A 19,925-nucleotide genomic window follows, 5' to 3' on the forward strand; every position below is an offset into this window, starting at 1 on the left:
TGTCTCTCTCTCTGTCTCTTTCTCTCTCTGACTGTCTCTCTCTCTGCCTCTGTCTCTCTCTCTCCCTCTCTCTCTCTCTCACTCTCTTTCTCTCCCTCTCTCTGCCTGTCTCTCTCGCTCCCTGTCTCTCTCTGTCCCTCTCTGTCCCTCTCTCTCTCTGCCTCTCTCTCTCTCTGCCTCGCTCTCTCTGTCTCTGTCTCTCTGACTGACTCTCTCTCTCTCTGACTGCCTCTCCTTCTCTCTCCCTCTCTGTCTCTCTGACACTCTCACTCTCTCTCTCTTTCTGACACTCTGTTTCTCTCCCCCTCTTTCTCTCTGCCTCTCTCTCTCTCTCTCTCTGCCTCTCTCTGTCTGTCTGTCTCTCTCTGCCTCTCTTTCTGTGCCTCTCTCTCTGCCTCTCTGTCTGTCTGTGTGTGTCTCTCTCTCTCTTTGTCCCTCTCTCTCTCCCTCTCTCTCTCCCTCTCTTTGTCTCTCCGTCTGTCTCTCTCTCTCTCTGTCTCTCTCTGCCTCTCTATCTCTGCCTCTCTCTCTCTGCCTCTCTCTCTCTCAGCCTCTCACTCTCTCAGCCTCTCACTCTCTCTGCCTCTCTCTCTCTCTGCCTCTCTCTCTCTCAGCCTCTCTCTCTGCCTCTCTCTCTCCCCCCTCACTCTCTCCCCCCTCTCTGCCTCTCCCTCTCTCTGTCTCTCTCTTACTCTCTCTCTCTCTGACTGTCTCTTCTTCTCTTTCCCTCTCTGTCTCTCTGATACTGTCTCTCTCTCTTTCTGACTCTGTCTCTCTCTCCCTCTTTCTCTCTGCCTCTCTCTTTCTCTCTGCCTCTCTCTCTGCCTCTCTCTGTCTCTGCCTCTCTCTCTCTGCCTCTCTTTCTCTGTCTCTCTCTCTCTGCCTCTCTGTGTGTCTCTCTCCCTCTCCCCCTCTCTCCCTCTCTTTGTCTCTCCGTCTGTCTCTCTCTCTCTCTGCCTCTCTGTCTCTCTCTGCCTCTCTATCTCTGCCTCTCTCTCTCTCTGCCTCTATCAGCCTCTCTCTCTCAGCCTCTCTCTGTCTCTGCCTCTCTCTCCCCCCTCTCACTCTCTTCCCCCCCCCTCTCTCTCTGCCTCCCTGTCTCTCTCTCTGACTGTCTCTCTCTCTCTGAATGTCGTTCCTCTTTCCCTCTCTGTCTCTCTGACACTGTCTCTCTCTCTCTTTCTGACACTCTGTCTCTCTCTCCCTCTTTCTCTCTGCCTCTCTCTTTCTCTCTGTCTCTCTCTCTGTCTCTCTCTCTGCCACTCTCTCTCTGCCTCTCTTTCTCTGTCTCTCTCTGTCTGTCTGTGTGTTTCTCTCTCTCTTTGTCCCTCTCCCCCTCTCTCTTTGTCTCTCTCTCTCTCTCTCTCAGCCTGTTTCTCTCTCTGTGCCTCTCTCAGCCTCTCTCTCTCCCCCTCTCCCTCTCTCCCCCCCCCTCTCTGCCTCTCTCTCTCCCTGCCTCTCTCTCTCTCTCTCTCTGTCTCTCTCTCTCTCAGCCTCGCTTTCTCTCTCCCCACTCTCTCTCTGTCTCTCTCTCTCACCCCCTCTCTCTCAGCCTCTCTCTCTGTCTCTCTCTCTCTCACCTCCTCTCTCTCAGCCTCTCTCTCTGTCTCTCTCTCTCTCACCCCCTCTCTCTCAGCCTCTCTCTCTGTCTCTCTCTCTCACCCCCTCTCTCTCAGATAACACTGTTATTATCCAGGCTAACTTGCGTGTTTGTGGTTTAGTGAAAGACGGGTGAAGCGTTCACTGCAGATTCTCCCTCCTATCTGTCAGTGTGAAGCGGTTTAAAAATGATTCTGTTTGTGCGAGATAGAGTGGAGAAGAATGGGTTATGGAGGGGTTGTTGAATTTAGCCCAACCCGCAATAAAACCAGAGTGACCCAAACACCAGTCAAACCACCAACGAAAGAGAACTGAAAGTTTATTTTATTTTTTTATAAATTCAGAGTACCCAATTTTTGGGTGTGTGTGTTTCATTTTTAAACGTTGATAATTATACGACACTTTCTCACAAGTACAATGTTAGTCAAAGTTTTAAAAAGCAAAGCAGGCCATTTATGTCGGAAGTCGCAAAAGTCCTCTGTTGTGATATTCCTTTGTGGGATGTGAGTGTTGCTATGACAGGCCAGCCTTCATTGTCCGTCCCTGAGGGGCATTGAAGAGTCGACCACATTGCTCTGGGGGGGGTCTCGAGTCACGTGTAGGCCAGACCGGGGTAAGGACGGCAGATTTCCTTCCCTAAAGGACATTAGTGAACCGGATGTTTTTTTTTTTTTACAACAATCGACAATGGTTTGATTGATTGATATTTATTGTCACATGTACCAAGTACAGTGAAAAGTATTTTTCTGCGGCCGAGGGAGCGTACACAGTACGTACGTAGTAGACACAAGAATAATCGACAGAGAACATTGACAAATGGTACATCGACAAAGCAAATACATGAGCAAGAGCAGCATAGGGCGTCGTGAATGGTGTTCTTACAGGGAACAGATCAGTCCGAGGGGGAGTCGTTGAGGAGTCTGGTAGCTGTGGGGAAGAAGCTGTTCCTATCTCTGGATGTGCGGGTCTTCAGACTTCTGTACCTTCTGCCTGATGGAAGGGTCTGGAAGAAGGCAATGCCTGGGTGGGAGGGGTCTCTGATAATGCTGTCTGCCTTCCTGAGGCAGCGGGAGGTGTAGACAGAATCAATGTGGGGGATGGCAAGCTTGTGTGATGCATTGGGCTGAGTTCACCACACTCTGCAGTTTCTTGCGATCTTACCGGGGTCCCCAGAGCATTATCCTGGGTCTCTGGGTTGCTAGCCCAGCGGCAATACCAATACGCCCCCCCGCCTTCCACAGTCTGGAGTCACGTGTAGGCCGGATTGGCTACGGACGGCAGATTTCCCTCCCTCAAGGCGATATTAGTGAGCCCAGACGGGTTTTTAAACAACGCCCATGATTGTGATTACGGAGAGTGGAGAACCTCATTGTGCCTTTCCCCTGTCCCACAGGACCTGGTCAAGAGTCACCTGATGTACGCGGTGCGCGAGGAGGTGGAGGTGCTGAAGGAGCAGATCAAGGAGCTCATCGACCGCAACACCCTGCTCGAGCAGGAGAACTCGCTGCTGAAGTCGCTCGCCAACCCCGACCAGCTCTCCCAACTCCAGACACAGCTGCGGAGCGCGGGAAGTAGCACCGGATCCTCGGGATCGTCACCCGCCAACACTGCCTGAGGCGCACGGAGGGGAGGGAACGCTGTGTGGCAGTGTTGGGATCCCCCCCCCAGTAAACACTACACACCGAGAGGGGAGGTAATACTGCCAGGCGTCTCCTGTCACCAACACTCCAGCAACGCGCCCGTGCCATCTGAGCTTCTAAACAGACTGATCTGTGTCATGCTGCTAACTTGGCAATCGCTGCCTTTTTTTAATAAGACTGTGTGTGTGCAGGGGCGACGTTGGGAGAGTGGGGCGAGCAGAAAGGATGACCGGGGGGGGGGGGTGCGGCTTGCATTCAAGGTCTCAGGAAGGTTGGTGGGCATGGGGAGGGGGGGGAAGGAGAAGGAAATTGAGCTCAGTCTTCTAAGACGCCGGTTCTGGTGGGTCTGACTTTCCCCTGTCCCCCTCTCTGTCCCTCCCCCTCTCCCTCTGTCCCTCCCCCCTCCCTCTGCCCCTCCCCCTCCCTCTGCCCCTCCCCCTCTCTATACCCCTCCCCCTCTCTATGCCCCTCCCCCCTCTCTATGCCCCTCCCCCTCTCTCTGCTCCTCCCCCTCTCTCTACTCCTCCCCCTCTCTCTGCCCCTCCCCCTCTCTCTGTCCCTCTCCCTCTGCCCCTCCCCCTCTCTCTGTCCCTCGTCCCTCCCCCCTCCCTCTGCCCCTCCCCCTCTCTCTCTGTCTCTCCCCCTCTCTCTCTGTCCCTCCTCCACTCTCTGTCCCTCCCCCACTCTCTGTCCCTCCCCCACTCTCTGTCCCTCCCCCTCTCTCTGCTCCTCCCCTCTCACTGCCCCTCCCCCTCTCTGCCCCTCCCCCTCTCTGCCCCTCCCCCTCTCTGCCCCTCCCCCCTCTCTGCCCCTCCCCCAACTCTGGCCCTCCCCCTCTCTACCCCTCCCCCTCTCTGCCCCTCCCCACCCCTCCCCCTCTCTGCCCCTCCCCACCCCTCCCCCTCTCTGCCCCTCCCCCTCTCTGCCCCTCCCACTCTCTCTGCCCTTCCCCCTCTCTATGCCCCTCCCCCTCTCTACTCCTCCCCCTCTCTCTGCTCCTCCCCCTCTCTCTGCCCCTCCCCGCCCCTCCCCCTCTCTGCCCCTCCCCTCTCTCTGCCCCTCCCCTCTCTCTGCCCCTCCCTCCCTCTCTCTGCCCCTCCCCCTCTCTCTGCCCCTCCCCCTCTCTCTGCCCCTCCCCCTCTCTGCCCAACCCCCCCTCTATGCCCCCCCTCTCTCTGCTCCTCCCCCTCTGCTCCTCCCCCTCTCTCTGCCCCTCCCCTCTCTCTGACCCTCCCCCTCTCTCTGCCCCGCCCCCTCTCTCTGCCCCAATCCCCTCTCTCTGCCCCTCCCCCTCTCTCTGTCCGTCCCCCTCCCTATGCCCCTCCCCTCTCTCTGCCCCCCTCTCTCTGCCCCACCCCCTCTCTCTGCCCCTCCCCCTCTCTCTGTCCGTCCCCCTCTCTCTGTCCCTCTGCCCCTCCCTCCCTCTCTCTGCCCCTCCCCCTCTCCCTCTGCCCCTCCCTCCCTTTCTCTATCCCTCTCTCTGCCCCTCCCCCTCTCTCTGCCCCTCCCCTCTCTCTGCCCCTCCCCCTCTCTCTGCCCCTCCCCCTCTCTCTGCCCCTCCCCCTCTCTCTGCCCTCCCCCTCTCTCTGCCCGTCCCACTCCCTCTGCCCCTCCCCTCTATGCCCCTCCCCCTCTGTCTCCCCATCCCCCTCTCTTTGCCCTCCCCCCTTTCTCTGCCCCTCCCCCTCTCTCTGCCCCCCTCTCTCTGCCCCTCCCCCTCTCTCTGCCCCTCCCCCTCTCTCTGCCCCTCCCCCTCTCTCTGCCCCTCCCCCTCTCTCTGCCCCTCCCCCCTCTCTTTGCCCCCCCCTCTCTCTGCCCCTCCCCCCTCTCTCTGCCCCTCCCCCCTCTCTCTGCCCCTCCCCCCTCTCTCTGCCCTTCCCCCTCTCTCTGTCCCTCCCCCTGTCTCTCTCCCTCCCCACTCTTTCACCCCTCTCCCTCCCCCTCACCCTTTCCCCTCTCTCTCAATCTCTCCCGCTTCCTGTCTATCTCCCTCCCCGTCTCTCTCTTTCACTCACTCTCTCTCCTTCCACCCTCCCTCCCTCCCCCTCACCCTTTCCCCTCTCTCTCACCCTCTCCCACTTCGTGTCTCTCTCCCTCCCCCGTCTCTCTCTCCCTCACTCACTCTCTCCCTCACTCTCCCTCTCCATCAATCTCTTTCCCTCTCCTTTTCTCTCTCTCTCACTCTCCCCGCCGCACCAGAATGGGAGTTGAGTGAGGTTGTGTGTGGGGGGGGGGGGTGGAATGAGACATTGAGACCGTTTTCGGGGATCCTTTTCCCCTTCCGCCTCGGGGTGCGAGCACCCCCCCCTCCTCCCCTCCAACCAAGTTGCAAGTCGTACGGGTAACGTCTCTCTTTTCCGCACCCACCCCCCCGTAGCCGAGCCTAATCTTGTTGCACAGGGAAGTGTTCCTGTTCCACGACTGGGGAGGCTACAGGAAACGGTGCAGCTTTCGCGCACAATTGCTTTTAAAATTTGATACGAAAAGCCTTACTTTACCTCGCAAGCGACCACCAGCTAATCACTTCCACAAATGCCTTACAAAAATACCTCCCAGCACCCACCCCCAACCCCCGGTTCGCAAAATGAACCTGCCGTTAACATTGTGCCAGCTCTGGGTTGGCCCCCTAGCCTTGTTTGTCCGCTTCGGGATCGGGAAGGTACCGCCGTGGAAGATGCCTCGAAACGCTCTTTGGGGTGGGGGTGGGGGGGCTGGTGAGAGTGGGTCAGGGGTGGGCGTAAACCTCGGAGGGTGGGCATGGGTGCCAATTTGGAGATTGGAGGTGGTGGGTGCACTCTTGTCGAAATTGGATTGGGCCAAGCCCATACGAGCACTTGTCCCCTCCTGGCTGCGCGCCCCAAACCTTGAGCTTGTTACCCTGCCTCGGGCGTGGGTAAACGTCACTCACCTCCGTACCAATGGACACATGATAGAGGATAGAAAGAAGGAAAGGTTGGTCAGTTCTCCCTGAGAATTGTGACTGTTTCGATCTCCTTCCTTGCTCCTACCCGGACAACCAGTACGCCTCTCTCCCCCCCCCCCCCCCCCCCCCCCCCGGGCCTCCACTCCAGAATACTAATCCAGCTCTGCCCACCGGTTCCAGCATCGCTTTGATCTCTCTAACCCGTGCGAAGGGCAGTGACGGCAACAAAGTGCTGTTGGCACGGGTGAAGTGAAACGTATCGGGTAAAGTGTGCAATTTGCCTCACGGGCAAATAAGTGTCGGGGGAGGGTGGTTTAGTGAACGCGAGAGGTTTGGGAATGGGTTGAGGCGGGCGAGGGTGTCTGGGGGTGTTGGGAGGAAAAGTATCAGGGTAGGGCACCCACGAGTTTCCCCCCCCCCCCATAAGGACTCTTGCCATCGGTTGAGTTGTCCGGTAGTGGGAGAGAGGCGATGTGTGAGGGGTGGTGGGCACCCACCCAGAGGAGGAGCAGGAAACGGGTAGGAACTTTTGAGGGTCTGTGGACGTCTTGAAGCAGCCAATGAGGTTTGAATGCGCCCATGAACTCGAGAGAGCGAGAGAGATGAAGCAACGCCGCCTTTAATCCAATCAATTGTTCTGTTCTCTCTCTCTCTCTCACTACTGTATCTAGTTTACAGAGCTACTGCTTAAATTGATCAAGGAATCAATATATTGGGCAATGCAATCTGTTTCTGTTCTGGAGATGCATCTTTGCCAAGTTTCCCCAACTCTTGTTTATTTTTTGCGGGGTGGGGGGGAGAAGTTGTCCATTTTGAATAATCACTGGTTTGATTGTGTAGGAAATGGGATTTGAATCCTACAAGAATTTGTAATATTTACAAATGGTTGAAAGAGCGTTTTTTTTCGTAGAGTGTACTACAAACATTTTTTTTTTTTAAAAAAGGGGAGGGAAAAAAAAAGAGTTCCCCCCCCCCCGCCCAGGGTTTGAAGCTGAAACTTTCTTCGTTTGAGCTCGCCTGTTCCGCGTGGTCAGGTGGAGCCGGGGGCAGCGGCCGGGTGAGAGGCACAAGGTTGTCGACGGGACGATCGGCTAAGGCGGTTACACCGGACACCGGCGGGCGCCTCACCAACAAGCGCGCAGCTCCAATCTGCGCGGAGGTTGCTTGGGAATGCCGAGCGGGCCCGTGTTTCGGATATTCCAGGGTGCTAATCAAAAGGTGAACGTTGGGATACCCCCCCCCCCCCCCCCCCCGGTTATCTTCAGGTCGCTGGACACTACCCCTCCCCGCCCCTCTCCCGCACCACTCAGGCAGCACAGTGGGCTTCATGGCTCCAGGGTCCCGGGTTCGATTCCCGGCTTGGGTCACTGTCTGTGCGGAGTCTGCACCTCCTCCCCCGTGTGTGCGTGGGTTTCCTCCGGCTGCTCCGGTTTCCTCCCACAGTCCAAAGATGTGCGGGTTAGGTGGATTGGCCGCGATAAATTGCCCCTTAAGTGTCCAAAAAAGGTTGGGTTACGCGGTTATAGGGCGGAGGTGTAGACTTGGGGGGTGGGGTGCTCTTTCTAAGGGCCGGTGCAGACTGGATGGGCCGAATGGCCTCCTTCAGCACTCTAAATTCTATGATCCACCCTTGTCCGAGAGTGAGGTGATTGATACTCCAGTGACATGGGCACTGCTAGACCCACTCCGGTTCGAACATGGTGGGGGTGATATCGAGTACCCATGAAGTTTTATCTGACACCAAATCCCCGACAGCAGATTTTGTATATTCCCCCCCCCCCCCCCCCCTCCACCATTTGCCTTTGACAGGGAACCTGGCTTTTTTATTCACAAGAGCAATAATCGCTTACCTTACCCCGCAGTGACGTCTGACTTAGACGGAGCCGGGGTTAAGAGTTGCAGAGATCCTTCCCGTTAAGATAGCCACCCCACCTCCCCCATTCCTCCATTCTCCTCGTCCTGATTATCTTGGGGGGGGGTGTCACATCGAGACCGCTGCCTCTCCGCGCCGCGATTTCACGTTCCGTGACTGGATCTGATCTAGCCGAATGATGGCTCGCTTATCTAAACCCACGTGCACAAGGCGTCGTCTTATTAGCTCTGCCAACTTATAATTTTTGTGTTTTATTTTTATTCTACAAAAAAAAAACAACCTCGCCATTAAAAGTGAAAAGCACAAAAACAGAGGGACTCCTGGGTAAGAGAGTGGTGTCTTGTGTCTTGTGTGTGCAAGTTCCTGCGGCTGGCAAAGAGCTTTTGGGCGAAGCTTGTTCACTATCCCCCTTTCCCGGGTCATTTTCCGACTGCCCAGCTCCATCCTTCCCTCCCCTCTGATCCCGAGGAACAGGCGGAGGACCCTGACATCACCATGGCCGCAGTGAGGGGGGAGCAGGAGAGGACGGCAAGGACAGGCGACCGTAGCCGGGATCCTAGCGAAGCCAACTTGATTGGGCTCGAGACGGATTAGTCGTGGAGTTTTACAGCACAACATGAGGCCCTCCGAGCCCACCGTGTCTGCCGGCCATCGAGCCCGTCTCGATTCTAATCCCATTCTCCAGCACTTGGTCCGTAGCCTTGTTTGCTGCGGAGTTTCAATCGCTCATCTTCTTCAATGTTGGGAGGGTTCCCGCCTCTCCCACCCTTTCAGGCAGCGAGTTCCAGATTCCCAGCACCCTCTGGGGGAAAAGGTTTTTCCTCACATCCCCTCCAAATCTCCTGCCCCTGACCGTAAAACTGTGCCCCCTGGCATGCCACAGGCCAGCCTGGGAAGGGTGGGGCCCATAAAACGCTGGGGCATAAAGTAACTCGGCACGTTGCTGGCACCGACCCGGTATCTTCGAAGCACCAAATCCCGCCCTTTTGGCAACTCACGGCTCGAGGTACAGCGGGGGCTGAGCCGGGGAGCTGGTGAAGGTGGCTGATGGGGCACCCCAGTCCACATGATGCCCACTGGGCAGGGAAGGTCAACTCCACTTTCCCTGTCCGTCTCCCTTATCCCTTGATTGCCCTGTCCATCACAAATCTGACTACCTTTAATAAATTTAATAGAGGGGACGTCACGACGACGCTTATGTGACTGAACCGGACATCCAGAGGGACGGATTTATCCTCGAGAACGTTTTTCAAGTCCCATCAAAGCATTTTACACCGGTTTGCTTTGAGGATGGAAATGAAAATAAGGGTCTCGTGACCACAAAGCTGAGAGGCGGCGGTAAAGAAATAAAACCCTCCTGGATGTACTCGATTCTGAGTCGCCCTCGGACGTTGCCTTCCACTGTGTCGAGCTGCTGCCGCGGGTCACCATTGTCCACCGTCCTCTTTCCCCGCCATCTTGCTTTAATTTGGTCATCTCCTCACCACCCCCAACAGACTGTGTTGGGTAGTGTTTACACGACAGAATCAGGCCCTTCGGCCCAATGAGTCCACACGTGCTGATGTTTATCGTCCGTGTGAGACACCTCACACACACACACCCCTTCTTCAACATCCCCCTCCTCCCCATCCTACCACTCTTAAATGCATTGCCTCCCTCCTGAGTGGGAACCACCCTTTAAGCATCGCACCTCCAACTCTGCAATCTCCCTCGTTGGTGTTAAAAGATACGTTAGTTGCAAAGTTCCTCTCAACCCCCCCATCCCGAATCTGCTTCCCCTTCTTATGCGGTTGTGGAACCTGGGTCTCAGAGTGTAGACCACCACAACATCGTACGTTAATCTCACACTTTTAGTTAAAAATGCCCTCAAGTCCTTCACACTAGTAACAATGGGACAAAACTCTTTGACGATTATTTGGTACAACGACAGGAGGTGTAAGAGTAAATGGATCTGGATGTACAGGTGCAGAGGGACCTGGGTGTACAGGTGCAGAGGGATCTGGGTGTACAGGTGCAGAGGGACCTGGGTGTACAGGTGCAGAGGGACCTGGGTGTACAGGTGCAGAGGGACCTGGGTGTACAGGTGCAGAGGGACCTGGGTGTACAGGTGCAGAGGGACCTGGGTGTACAGGTGCAGAGGGACCTGGGTGTACAGGTGCAGAGGGACCTGGGTGTACAGGTGCAGAGGGATCTGGGTGTACAGGTGCAGAGGGACCTGGGTGTACAGGTGCAGAGGGAACTGGGTGTACAGGTGCAGAGGGACCTGGGTGTATAGGTGCAGAGGGACCTGGGTGTACAGGTGCAGAGGGAACTGGGTGTACAGGTGCAGAGGGACCTGGGTGTACAGGTGCAGAGGGAACTGGGTGTACAGGTGCAGAGGGACCTGAGTACAGGTGCAGAGGGACCTGGGTGTATAGGTGCAGAGGGACCTGGGTGTACAGGTGCAGAGGGACCTGGGTGTACAGGTGCAGAGGGACCTGGGTGCACAGGTGCAGAGGGACCTGGGTGTACAGGTGCAGAGTGACCTGGGTGTACAGGTGCAGAGTGACCTGGGTGTACAGGTGCAGAGTGACCTGGGTGTACAGGTGCAGAGTGACCTGGGTGTACAGGTGCAGAGGGACCTGGGTGTACAGGTGCAGAGGGACCTGGGTGTACAGGTGCAGAGTGACCTGGGTGTACAGGTGCAGAGTGACCTGGGTGGACAGGTGCAGAGGGACCTGGGTGTACAGGTGCAGAGGGACCTGGGTGTACAGGTGCAGAGGGATCTGGGTGTACAGGTGCAGAGGGACCTGAGTCCAGGTGCAGAGGGATCTGGGTGTACAGGTGCAGAGGGACCTGGGTGTACAGGTGCAGAGGGACCTGGGTGTACAGGTGCAGAGGGATCTGGGCGTACAGGTGCAGAGGGACCTGGGCGTATAGGTGCAGAGTGACCTGGGTGTACAGGTGCAGAGTGACCTGGGTGTACAGGTGCAGAGTGACCTGGGTGTACAGGTGCAGAGGGACCTGGGTGTACAGGTGCAGAGGGACCTGGGTGTACAGGTGCAGAGGGATCTGGGTGTACAGGTGCAGAGGGACCTGAGTCCAGGTGCAGAGGGATCTGGGTGTTCAGGTGCAGAGGGACCTGGGTGTAAAGGTGCATAGGGATCTGGATGTACAGGTGCAGAGGGATCTGGGTGTACAGGTGCAGAGGGAACTGGGTGTATAGGTGCAGAGGGACCTGGGTGTACAGGTGCAGAGGGATCTGGGTGTACAGGTGCAGAGGGATCTGGGTGTACAGGAGCAGAGGGACCTACGTGTACAGGAGCAGAGAGACCTGGGTGTACAGGTGCAGAGGGATCTGGGTGTCCAGGTGCAGAGGGACCTGGGCGTACAGGTGCAGAGGGGCCTGGGTGTACAGGTGCAGAAGGGCCTGGGTGTACAGGTGCAGAGGGACCTGGGTGTACAGGTGCAGAGGGACCTGGGTGTACAGGTGCAGAGGGACCTGGGTGTACAGGTGCAGAGGGATCTGGGTGTACAGGTGCAGAGGGATCTGGGTGTACAGGTGCAGAGATCATTGAAGGGAGCAGGACAGGTGGAGAGAGCAGTGAATAAAGCAGAGAGTGTTCTGGGATTTATTAATAAGGGCAGAGAGTACAAGAGCAAGGACGTTACACTGAACTTATACCAGACACGTATACCCTCAGCTGGAATATTGTGTACAGTTCTGGGTCACACTATCGGAAGGATGTGAACATATTGGAGAGAGCGCAGAAGAGGTTCACCAGAACCGTTCCGGGGGTGAGAAACTTCAGTTGTGAAGAGAGGTCGGGACTGTTCTCGGAGAGAAGAAGGCTGAGGAGATCTGATAGAGATGATCAGAATCACGAGGGGGCTGGACAGAGTAGATCGGGAGAAACTGTCCCCCCCTCATAACAGGATCGAGAGCGAAAGGGGCACAGATTTAAAGTGATCGGCCAACTGGACACTTCCTGCGTCACAACGATTTCGAGACACTGAAGGAGAAAGCTTGATAAAAGAGGTTGGTATTAAGAGAGTGGGTTAAAGGAGGGAGAGGTTTCGGGAGGGAATCTCAGTGCTGAGGGCTCTGTGGGCACGGCCGCCAATGACGGAGGGGTGGAAACCAGGCGCTGCTCGAGATGCTGGACTTGGACGCCGGGCAGAGTAGGTTTGGACGAGGGGCGAGGCTGCGGAGGACTTCGTAAATCCGAATGAGAATTTCCAAATGGCAGTCGTTGACTGGCGAGGGTTCTTCCTGGGTCAGCGAGCACAGGGAGGGAGGTGGGTGAAGAGCAGGGGAGTCTGCCCTTTGCCCTGCCCGATGGGCACCCTCCCCGTTGCTGCCTGTCCCTCCAGCTGTTGCAGTAACACAGGAGATGCTGCAGGATTTCTGCCATGCTGGGGCTTCCAAGTCATTCCTGCCCTGTTGGCTGAACCTTGGATTTCCAGTCCCATTTGAATTAATGAGCCAGAGTACCCCGCCCATAATTTAGATTAGTGATCCGCAAAAAGCTTTCTGCTCCCACGGAAACAGTGGCAAGGGGCCATTAAACAGAAGACGCGGAAACGTCCGGAGTTGCGATGGGGCTGTATGCCATTGGGATAGCGAAACGTGGAATCATTCTGGCTCTCGCTGTTGGCTCCGGGAACGTGCATTAAGCAAGGTGTTTCGCGTAGACTAATTTTTCCATGTTGCACTTAATTCCCACCAGGTCTTTTCCCCATCGCAGGGAAAACATGTATAAGAGAACAATTCCCACTTGTAGGGAAGTTGATAGGATCGGTTTGACATCTGTTTTACGCCCCAGCCCATTTCACTCTGAAAGAGTAATTTGTGGTTTTAAAAAGAAAATCGGTTTATAATTCCCACCCGACAGGTTCTTGGGCACAGAATGGTTAAAGCACAGCAGGACGCCATGCAAAAATAAAGCTTGTGGTGTGGTGGACCAGGGCCTATTCTTTCCCTCTGTACCGGGCACTGTTCTCATCCTCTGGACTGGGGCCTATTCTTTCCCTCTGTACCGGGCACCGTTCTCATCCTCTGGACTGGGGCCTGTTCTCATCCTCTGGACTGGGGCCTGTTCTTTTCCCTCTGGACTAGGGCCTGTTCTCATCCTCTGGACTGGGGCCTGTTCTCATCCTCTGGACTGGGGCCTGTTCTCTCCTCTGGACTGGGGCCTGTTCTTTTCCCTCTGGACTGGGGCCTGTTCTCATCCTCTGGACTGGGGCCTGTTCTCATCCTCTGTACTGGGGCCTGTTCTCATTCTCTGGACTGGGGCCTGTTCTCTCCTCTGGACTGGGGCCTGTTCTTTCCCCTCTGGACTGGGGCCTGTTCTCATTCTCTGGACTGGGGCCTGTTCTCATCCTCTGGACAGGGGCCTGTTTTTGCCCTCTGGACTGGGGCCTGTTCTTTTCCCTCTGGACTGGGGCTTGGTTCTTTCCCGCCTGACTTTGACCCTGGACATATTTTACCCTGGACAGGGGCCTGTTCTTTTCCCTCTGGACTGGGACCTGTTCTTTTCCCTCTGGACAGGGGCCTGTTCTTTCCCCTCTGGACTGGGACCTGTTCTTTTCCCTCTTGACTAGGGCCTGTTCTCATCCTCTGGACTGGGGCCTGGTTCTTTCCCTCCTGACTTTGCCGTCTTATTTTACCGTGGACAGGGGCATGTTCTCAACCCTAGGACTGGGGCCTGTTCTCAACCCCGGGACTGGGAACTGTTCCATCCTCTGGACAGGGGCCTGTTCTTTTCCCTTTGGCCTGGGGCCTATTCTCTTCCCTCTGGACTGGGGCCTGTTCTTTTCCCTTTGGCCTGGGGCCTATTCTCTTCCCTCTGGACTGGGGCCTGTTCTTTTCTATCTGGTCTGGGGCCTGTTCTTTTCCCTCTGGACTGAGCCTGTTCTCTCCTCTGGACTGGGGCCTCTTTTTTTCCCTCTGGACAGGGGCCTGTTCTCCTCCTCTGGACTGGGGCCTGTTCTTTTCCGTCTGGACAGGGGCCTGTTCTCATCCTCTGGACTGGGGCCTGTTCTCATCCTCTGGACTGGGGCCTGTTCTCTCCTCTGGACAGGGGCCTGTTCTCATCCTCTGGACTGGGGCCTGTTTTCCGTCTGGACAGGGGCCTGTTCTCATCCTCTGGACTGGGGCCTGTTCTCATCCTCTGGACTGGGGCCTGTTCTTTTCCTTCTGGACAGGGGCCTGTTCTCATCCTCTGGACTGGGGCCTGTTCTTTTCCTTCTGGACAGGGCCCTGTTCTCATCCTCTGGACTGGGGCCTGTTCTCATCCTCTGGACTGGGGCCTGTTCTCATCCTCTGGACTGGGGCCTGTTCTTTTCCTTCTGGACTGGAGCCTGTTCTCATCCTCTGGACTGGGGCCTGTTCTTTTCCGTCTGGACAGGGGCCTGTTCTCATCCTCTGGACTGGGGCCTGTTCTCATCCTCTGGACTGGGGCCTGTTATTTTCCGTCTGGACAGGGGCCTGTTTTCATCCTCTGGACTGGGGCCTGTTTTCATCCTCTGGACTGGGGCCTGTTCTCTCCATCTGGAATGGGGCCTGTACTCATCTGACTTTGACTTGTTATTTTACCCTGGACAGGGGCCTGTTCTCATCCCCGTGACTGGGGCCTGTTCTTTTTGCCTCTGGGCTGCGGCCTGTTCTCATCCTCTGGACTGGGGCCTGTTCTCTCCATCTGGAATGGGGCCTGTACTCATCTGACTTTGACTTGTTATTTTACTCTGGACAGGGGCCTGTTCTCATCCCCGTGACTGGGGCTTGTTCTCATCTCCGTGACTGGGGCCTGTTCTCATCCCCGTGACTGGGGTCTGTTCTCATCACCGGGACTGGGGCCTGTTCTAATCTCCGGGACTGGGGCCTGTTCTCATCCCCGGGACTGGGGCCTGTTCTTTTCCGTCTGGACAGGGGCCTGTTCTCATTCTCTGGACTGGGGCCTGTTCTCATCCTCTGGACTGGGGCCTGTTCTTTTCCTTCTGGACTGGGGCCTGTTCTCTCCTCTGGACTGGGGCCTGTTCTATTCCGTCTGGACAGGGGCCTGTTCTCATCCTCTGGACTGGGGCCTGTTCTCATCCTCTGGACTGGGGCCTGTTCTTTTCTGTCTGGACAGGGGCCTGTTCTCATCCTCTGGACTGGGGCCTGTTCTCATCCTCTGTACTGGGGCCTGTTCTTTTCCGTCTGGACAGGGGCCTGTTCTCATCCTCTGGACTGGGGCCTGTTCTCATCCTCTGGACTGGGGCATGTTCTTTTCCGTCTGGACAGGGGCATGTTCTCATTCTCTGGACTGGGGCCTGTTCTCATCCTCTGGACTGGGGCCTGTTCTCTCCATCTGGAATGGGGCCTGTACTCATCTGACTTTGACTTGTTATTTTACCCTGGACAGGGGCCTGTTCTCATCCCCGTGACTGGGGCCTGTTCTCATCCCCGTGACTGGGGCCTGTTCTCATCCCCGTGACTGGGGTCTGTTCTCATCCCCGGGACTGTGGCCTGTTCTCATCCCCGTGACTGGGGCCTGTTCTCATCCCCATGACTGGGGCCTGTTCTCATCCCCGTGACTGGGGTCTGTTCTCATCACCGGGACTGGGGCCTGTTCTAATCTCCGGGACTGGGGCCTGTTCTCATCCCCAGGACTGGGGCCTGTTCTAATCTCCGGGACTGGGGCCTGTTCTCATCCCCGTGACTGGGGCCTGTTCTCATCCTCTGGACTGGGGCCTGTTCTCTCCATCTGGAATGGGGCCTGTACTCATCTGACTTTGACTTGTTATTTTACCCTGGACAGGGGCCTGTTCTCATCCCCGTGACTGGGGCTTGTTCTCATCCCCGTGACTGGGGCCTGTTCTCATCCCCGTGACTGGGGTCTGTTCTCATCACCGGGACTGGGGCATGTTCTAATCTCCGGGACTGGGACCTGTTCTCATCCCCGGGACTGGGGCCTGTTCTTTTCTGTCTGGACAGGGGCCTGTTCTCATTCTCTGGACTGGGGCCTGTTCTCATCCTCTGGACTGGGGCCTGTTCTTTTCCTTCTGGACTGGGGCCTGTTCTCTCCTCTGGACTGGGGCCTGTTCTTTTCCGTCTGGACAGGGGCCTGTTCTCATCCTCTGGACTGGGGCCTGTTCTCATCCTCTGGACTGGGGCCTGTTCTTTTCCGTCTGGACAGGGGCCTGTTCTCATCCTCTGGACTGGGGCCTGTTCTCATCCTCTGGACTGGGGCCTGTTCTTTTCCGTCTGGACAGGGGCCTGTTCTCATTCTCTGGACTGGGGCCTGTTCTCATCCTCTGGACTGGGGCCTGTTCTCTCCATCTGGAATGGGGCCTGTACTCATCTGACTTTGACTTGTTATTTTACCCTGGACAGGGGCCAGTTCTCATCCCCGTGACTGGGGCCTGTTCTCATCCCCGTGACTGGGGCCTGTTCTCATCCCCGTGACTGGGGTCTGTTCTCATCCCCGGGACTGTGGCCTGTTCTCATCCCCGTGACTGGGGCCTGTTCTCATCCCCATGACTGGGGCCTGTTCTCATCCTCGTGACTGGGGTCTGTTCTCATCACCGGGACTGGGGCCTGTTCTAATCTCCGGGACTGGGGCCTGTTCTCATCCCCAGGACTGGGGTCTGTTCTCATCACCGGGACTGGGGCATGTTCTAATCTCCGGGACTGGGACCTGTTCTCATCCCCGGGACTGGGGCCTGTTCTTTTCTGTCTGGACAGGGGCCTGTTCTCATTCTCTGGACTGGGGCCTGTTCTCATCCTCTGGACTGGGGCCTGTTCTTTTCCTTCTGGACTGGGGCCTGTTCTCTCCTCTGGACTGGGGCCTGTTCTTTTCCGTCTGGACAGGGGCCTGTTCTCATCCTCTGGACTGGGGCCTGTTCTCATCCTCTGGACTGGGGCCTGTTCTTTTCCGTCTGGACAGGGGCCTGTTCTCATCCTCTGGACTGGGGCCTGTTCTCATCCTCTGGACTGGGGCCTGTTCTTTTCCGTCTGGACAGGGGCCTGTTCTCATTCTCTGGACTGGGGCCTGTTCTCATCCTCTGGACTGGGGCCTGTTCTCTCCATCTGGAATGGGGCCTGTACTCATCTGACTTTGACTTGTTATTTTACCCTGGACAGGGGCCAGTTCTCATCCCCGTGACTGGGGCCTGTTCTCATCCCCGTGACTGGGGCCTGTTCTCATCCCCGTGACTGGGGTCTGTTCTCATCCCCGGGACTGTGGCCTGTTCTCATCCCCGTGACTGGGGCCTGTTCTCATCCCCATGACTGGGGCCTGTTCTCATCCTCGTGACTGGGGTCTGTTCTCATCACCGGGACTGGGGCCTGTTCTAATCTCCGGGACTGGGGCCTGTTCTCATCCCCAGGACTGGGGCCTGTTCTAATCTCCGGGACTGGGGCCTGTTCTCATCCCCGTGACTGGGGCCTGTTCTCATCCTCTGGACTGGGGCCTGTTCTCATCCCCGGGACTGGGGCCTGTTCTAATCTCCGGGACTGGGGCCTGTTCTCATCCCCGTGACTGGGGCCTGTTCTCATCCTCTGGACTGGGGCCTGTTCTCATCACCGGGACTGGGGCCTGTTCTCATCCCCGGGACTGGGGCCTGTTCTCATCACCGGGACTGGGGCCTGTTCTCATCACCGGGACTGGGGCCTGTTCTCATCCCTGTGACCGGGGCCTGTTCTCATCACCAGGACTGGGGCCTGTTCTAATCTCCGGGACTGGGGCCTGTTCTAATCTCCGGGACTGGGGCCTGTTCTCATCCCCGTGACTGGGGCCTGTTCTCATCCCTGTGACTGGGGCCTGTTCTCATCACCGGGACTGGGCCTGTTCTAATCTCCGGGACCGGGGCCTGTTCTAATCTCTGGGACTGGGGCCTGTTCTCATCCTCTGGACTGGGGCCTGTTCTCATCCCCGTGACTGTGGCCTGTTCTCATCCCCGTGACTGTGGCCTGTTCTCATCCCCGGGACTGTGGCCTGTTCTCATCCCCGTGACTGTGGCCTGTTCTCATCCCCGGGACTGTGGCCTGTTCTCATCCCCGTGACTGTGGCCTGTTCTCATCCCCGGGTCTGTGGCCTGTTCTCGTCCCCGTGACTGGGGCCTGTTCTAATCTCCGGGACCGGGGCCTGTTCTAATCTCCGGGACCGGGGCCGGTTCTAATCTCCGGGACTGGGGCCGGTTCTAATCTCCGGGACCGTGGCCTGTTCTAATCTCCGGGACCAGGGCCTGTTCTAATCTCCGGGACCGGGGCCGGTTCTAATCTCCGGGACCGGGGCCGGTTCTAATCTCCGGGACTGGGGCCAGTTCTAATCTCCAGGACCGGGGCCTGTTCTAATCTCCGGGACGGGGGCCGGTTCTAATCTCCAGGACCGGGGCCTGTTCTAATCTCCGGGACGGGGGCCGGTTCTAATCTCCAGGACCGGGGCCGGTTCTAATCTCCGGGACGGGGGACGGTTCTAATCTCCGGGACCGGGGCCTGTTCTAATCTCCGGGACCGGGGCCTGTTCTAATCTCCGGGACCGTGGCCTGTTCTAATCTCCGGGACGGGGGCCGGTTCTAATCTCCGGGACTGGGGCCGGTTCTCATCCCCGGGATTGGGGGCTATTCTAATCTCCAGGACTGGGGCCGGTTCTAATCTCCGGGACCGGGGCCTGTTCTAATCTCCGGGACCAGGGCCTGTTCTAATCTCCGGGACCGGGGCCTGTTCTAATCTCCGGGACTGGGGCCGGTTCTAATCTCCAGGACTGGGGCCGGTTCTAATCTCCAGGACCGGGGCCGGTTCTCATCCCCGGGATTGGGGGCTATTCTAATCTCCGGGACCGGGGCCTGTTCTAATCTCCGGGACCGGGGCCTGTTCTAATCTCCAGGACCGGGGCCGGTTCTCATCCCCGGGACAGGGGCCGGTTCTAATCTCCGGGACCGGGGCCTGTTCTAATCTCCGGGACCGGGGCCGGTTCTAATCTCCGGGACTGGGGCCGGTTCTAATCTCCAGGACTGGGGCCGGTTCTAATCTCCGGGACCGTGGCCTGTTCTAATCTCCGGGACCAGGGCCTGTTCTAATCTCCGGGACCGGGGCCGGTTCTAATCTCCGGGACCGGGGCCTGTTCTAATCTCTGGGACCGGGGCCTGTTCTAATCTCCGGGACCGGGGCCGGTTCTAATCTCCGGGACCGGGGCCTGTTCTAATCTCCGGGACCGGGGCCTGTTCTAATCTCCGGGACGGGGGCCGGTTCTAATCTCCGGGACCGGGGCCTGTTCTAATCTCCGGGACCGGCGCCGGTTCTAATCTCCGGGACCGGGGCCTGTTCTAATCTCCGGGACCGGGGCCGGTTCTAATCTCCGGGACCGGGGCCTGTTCTAATCTCCGGGACCGGGGCCTGTTCTAATCTCCGGGACCGGGGCCGGTTCTAATCTCCGGGACCGGGGGCCGGTTCTAATCTCCGGGACGGGGGCCGGTTCTAATCTCCGGGACCGGGGCCTGTTCTAATCTCCGGGACCGGGGCCGGTTCTAATCTCCGGGACCGGGGCCTGTTCTAATCTCCGGGACCGGGGCCTGTTCTAATCTCCGGGACGGGGGCCGGTTCTAATCTCCGGGACCGGGGCCGGTTCTAATCTCCGGGACCGGGGCCGGTTCTAATCTCCGGGACCGGGGCCTGTTCTAATCTCCGGGACGGGGGCCGGTTCTAATCTCCGGGACTGGGGCCGGTTCTAATCTCCGGGACCGGGGCCGGTTCTAATCTCCGGGACCGGGGCCTGTTCTAATCTCCGGGACCGGGGCCTGTTTTAATCTCCGGGACGGGGGCCGGTTCTAATCTCCGGGACTGGGGCCGGTTCTAATCTCCGGGACCGGGGCCTGTTCTAATCTCCGGGACCGGGGCCTGTTCTAATCTCCGGGACCGGGGCCTGTT

At 57.6% G+C, this 19,925-nt stretch overlaps 1 protein-coding gene across 1 annotated transcript in view; it reads left to right on the forward strand.

Moving 5' to 3' along the window:
• LOC140404758 (TSC22 domain family protein 2-like) overlaps positions 1–3,485 on the forward strand; it is a 21,833-nt gene extending 18,348 nt beyond the window's left edge. The window contains exon 3 of the mRNA XM_072493473.1: positions 2,993–3,485. Coding sequence (XP_072349574.1) covers positions 2,993–3,214 — 222 coding nt within the window. The 3' untranslated portion in view covers positions 3,215–3,485. The remainder of the gene's footprint in view (positions 1–2,992) is intronic.
• Positions 3,486–19,925: the final 16,440 nt, after the last annotated feature.

Source organism: Scyliorhinus torazame, chromosome 31 (assembly GCF_047496885.1).
Source record: "Scyliorhinus torazame isolate Kashiwa2021f chromosome 31, sScyTor2.1, whole genome shotgun sequence".
NCBI lineage: Eukaryota > Metazoa > Chordata > Chondrichthyes > Carcharhiniformes > Scyliorhinidae > Scyliorhinus > Scyliorhinus torazame.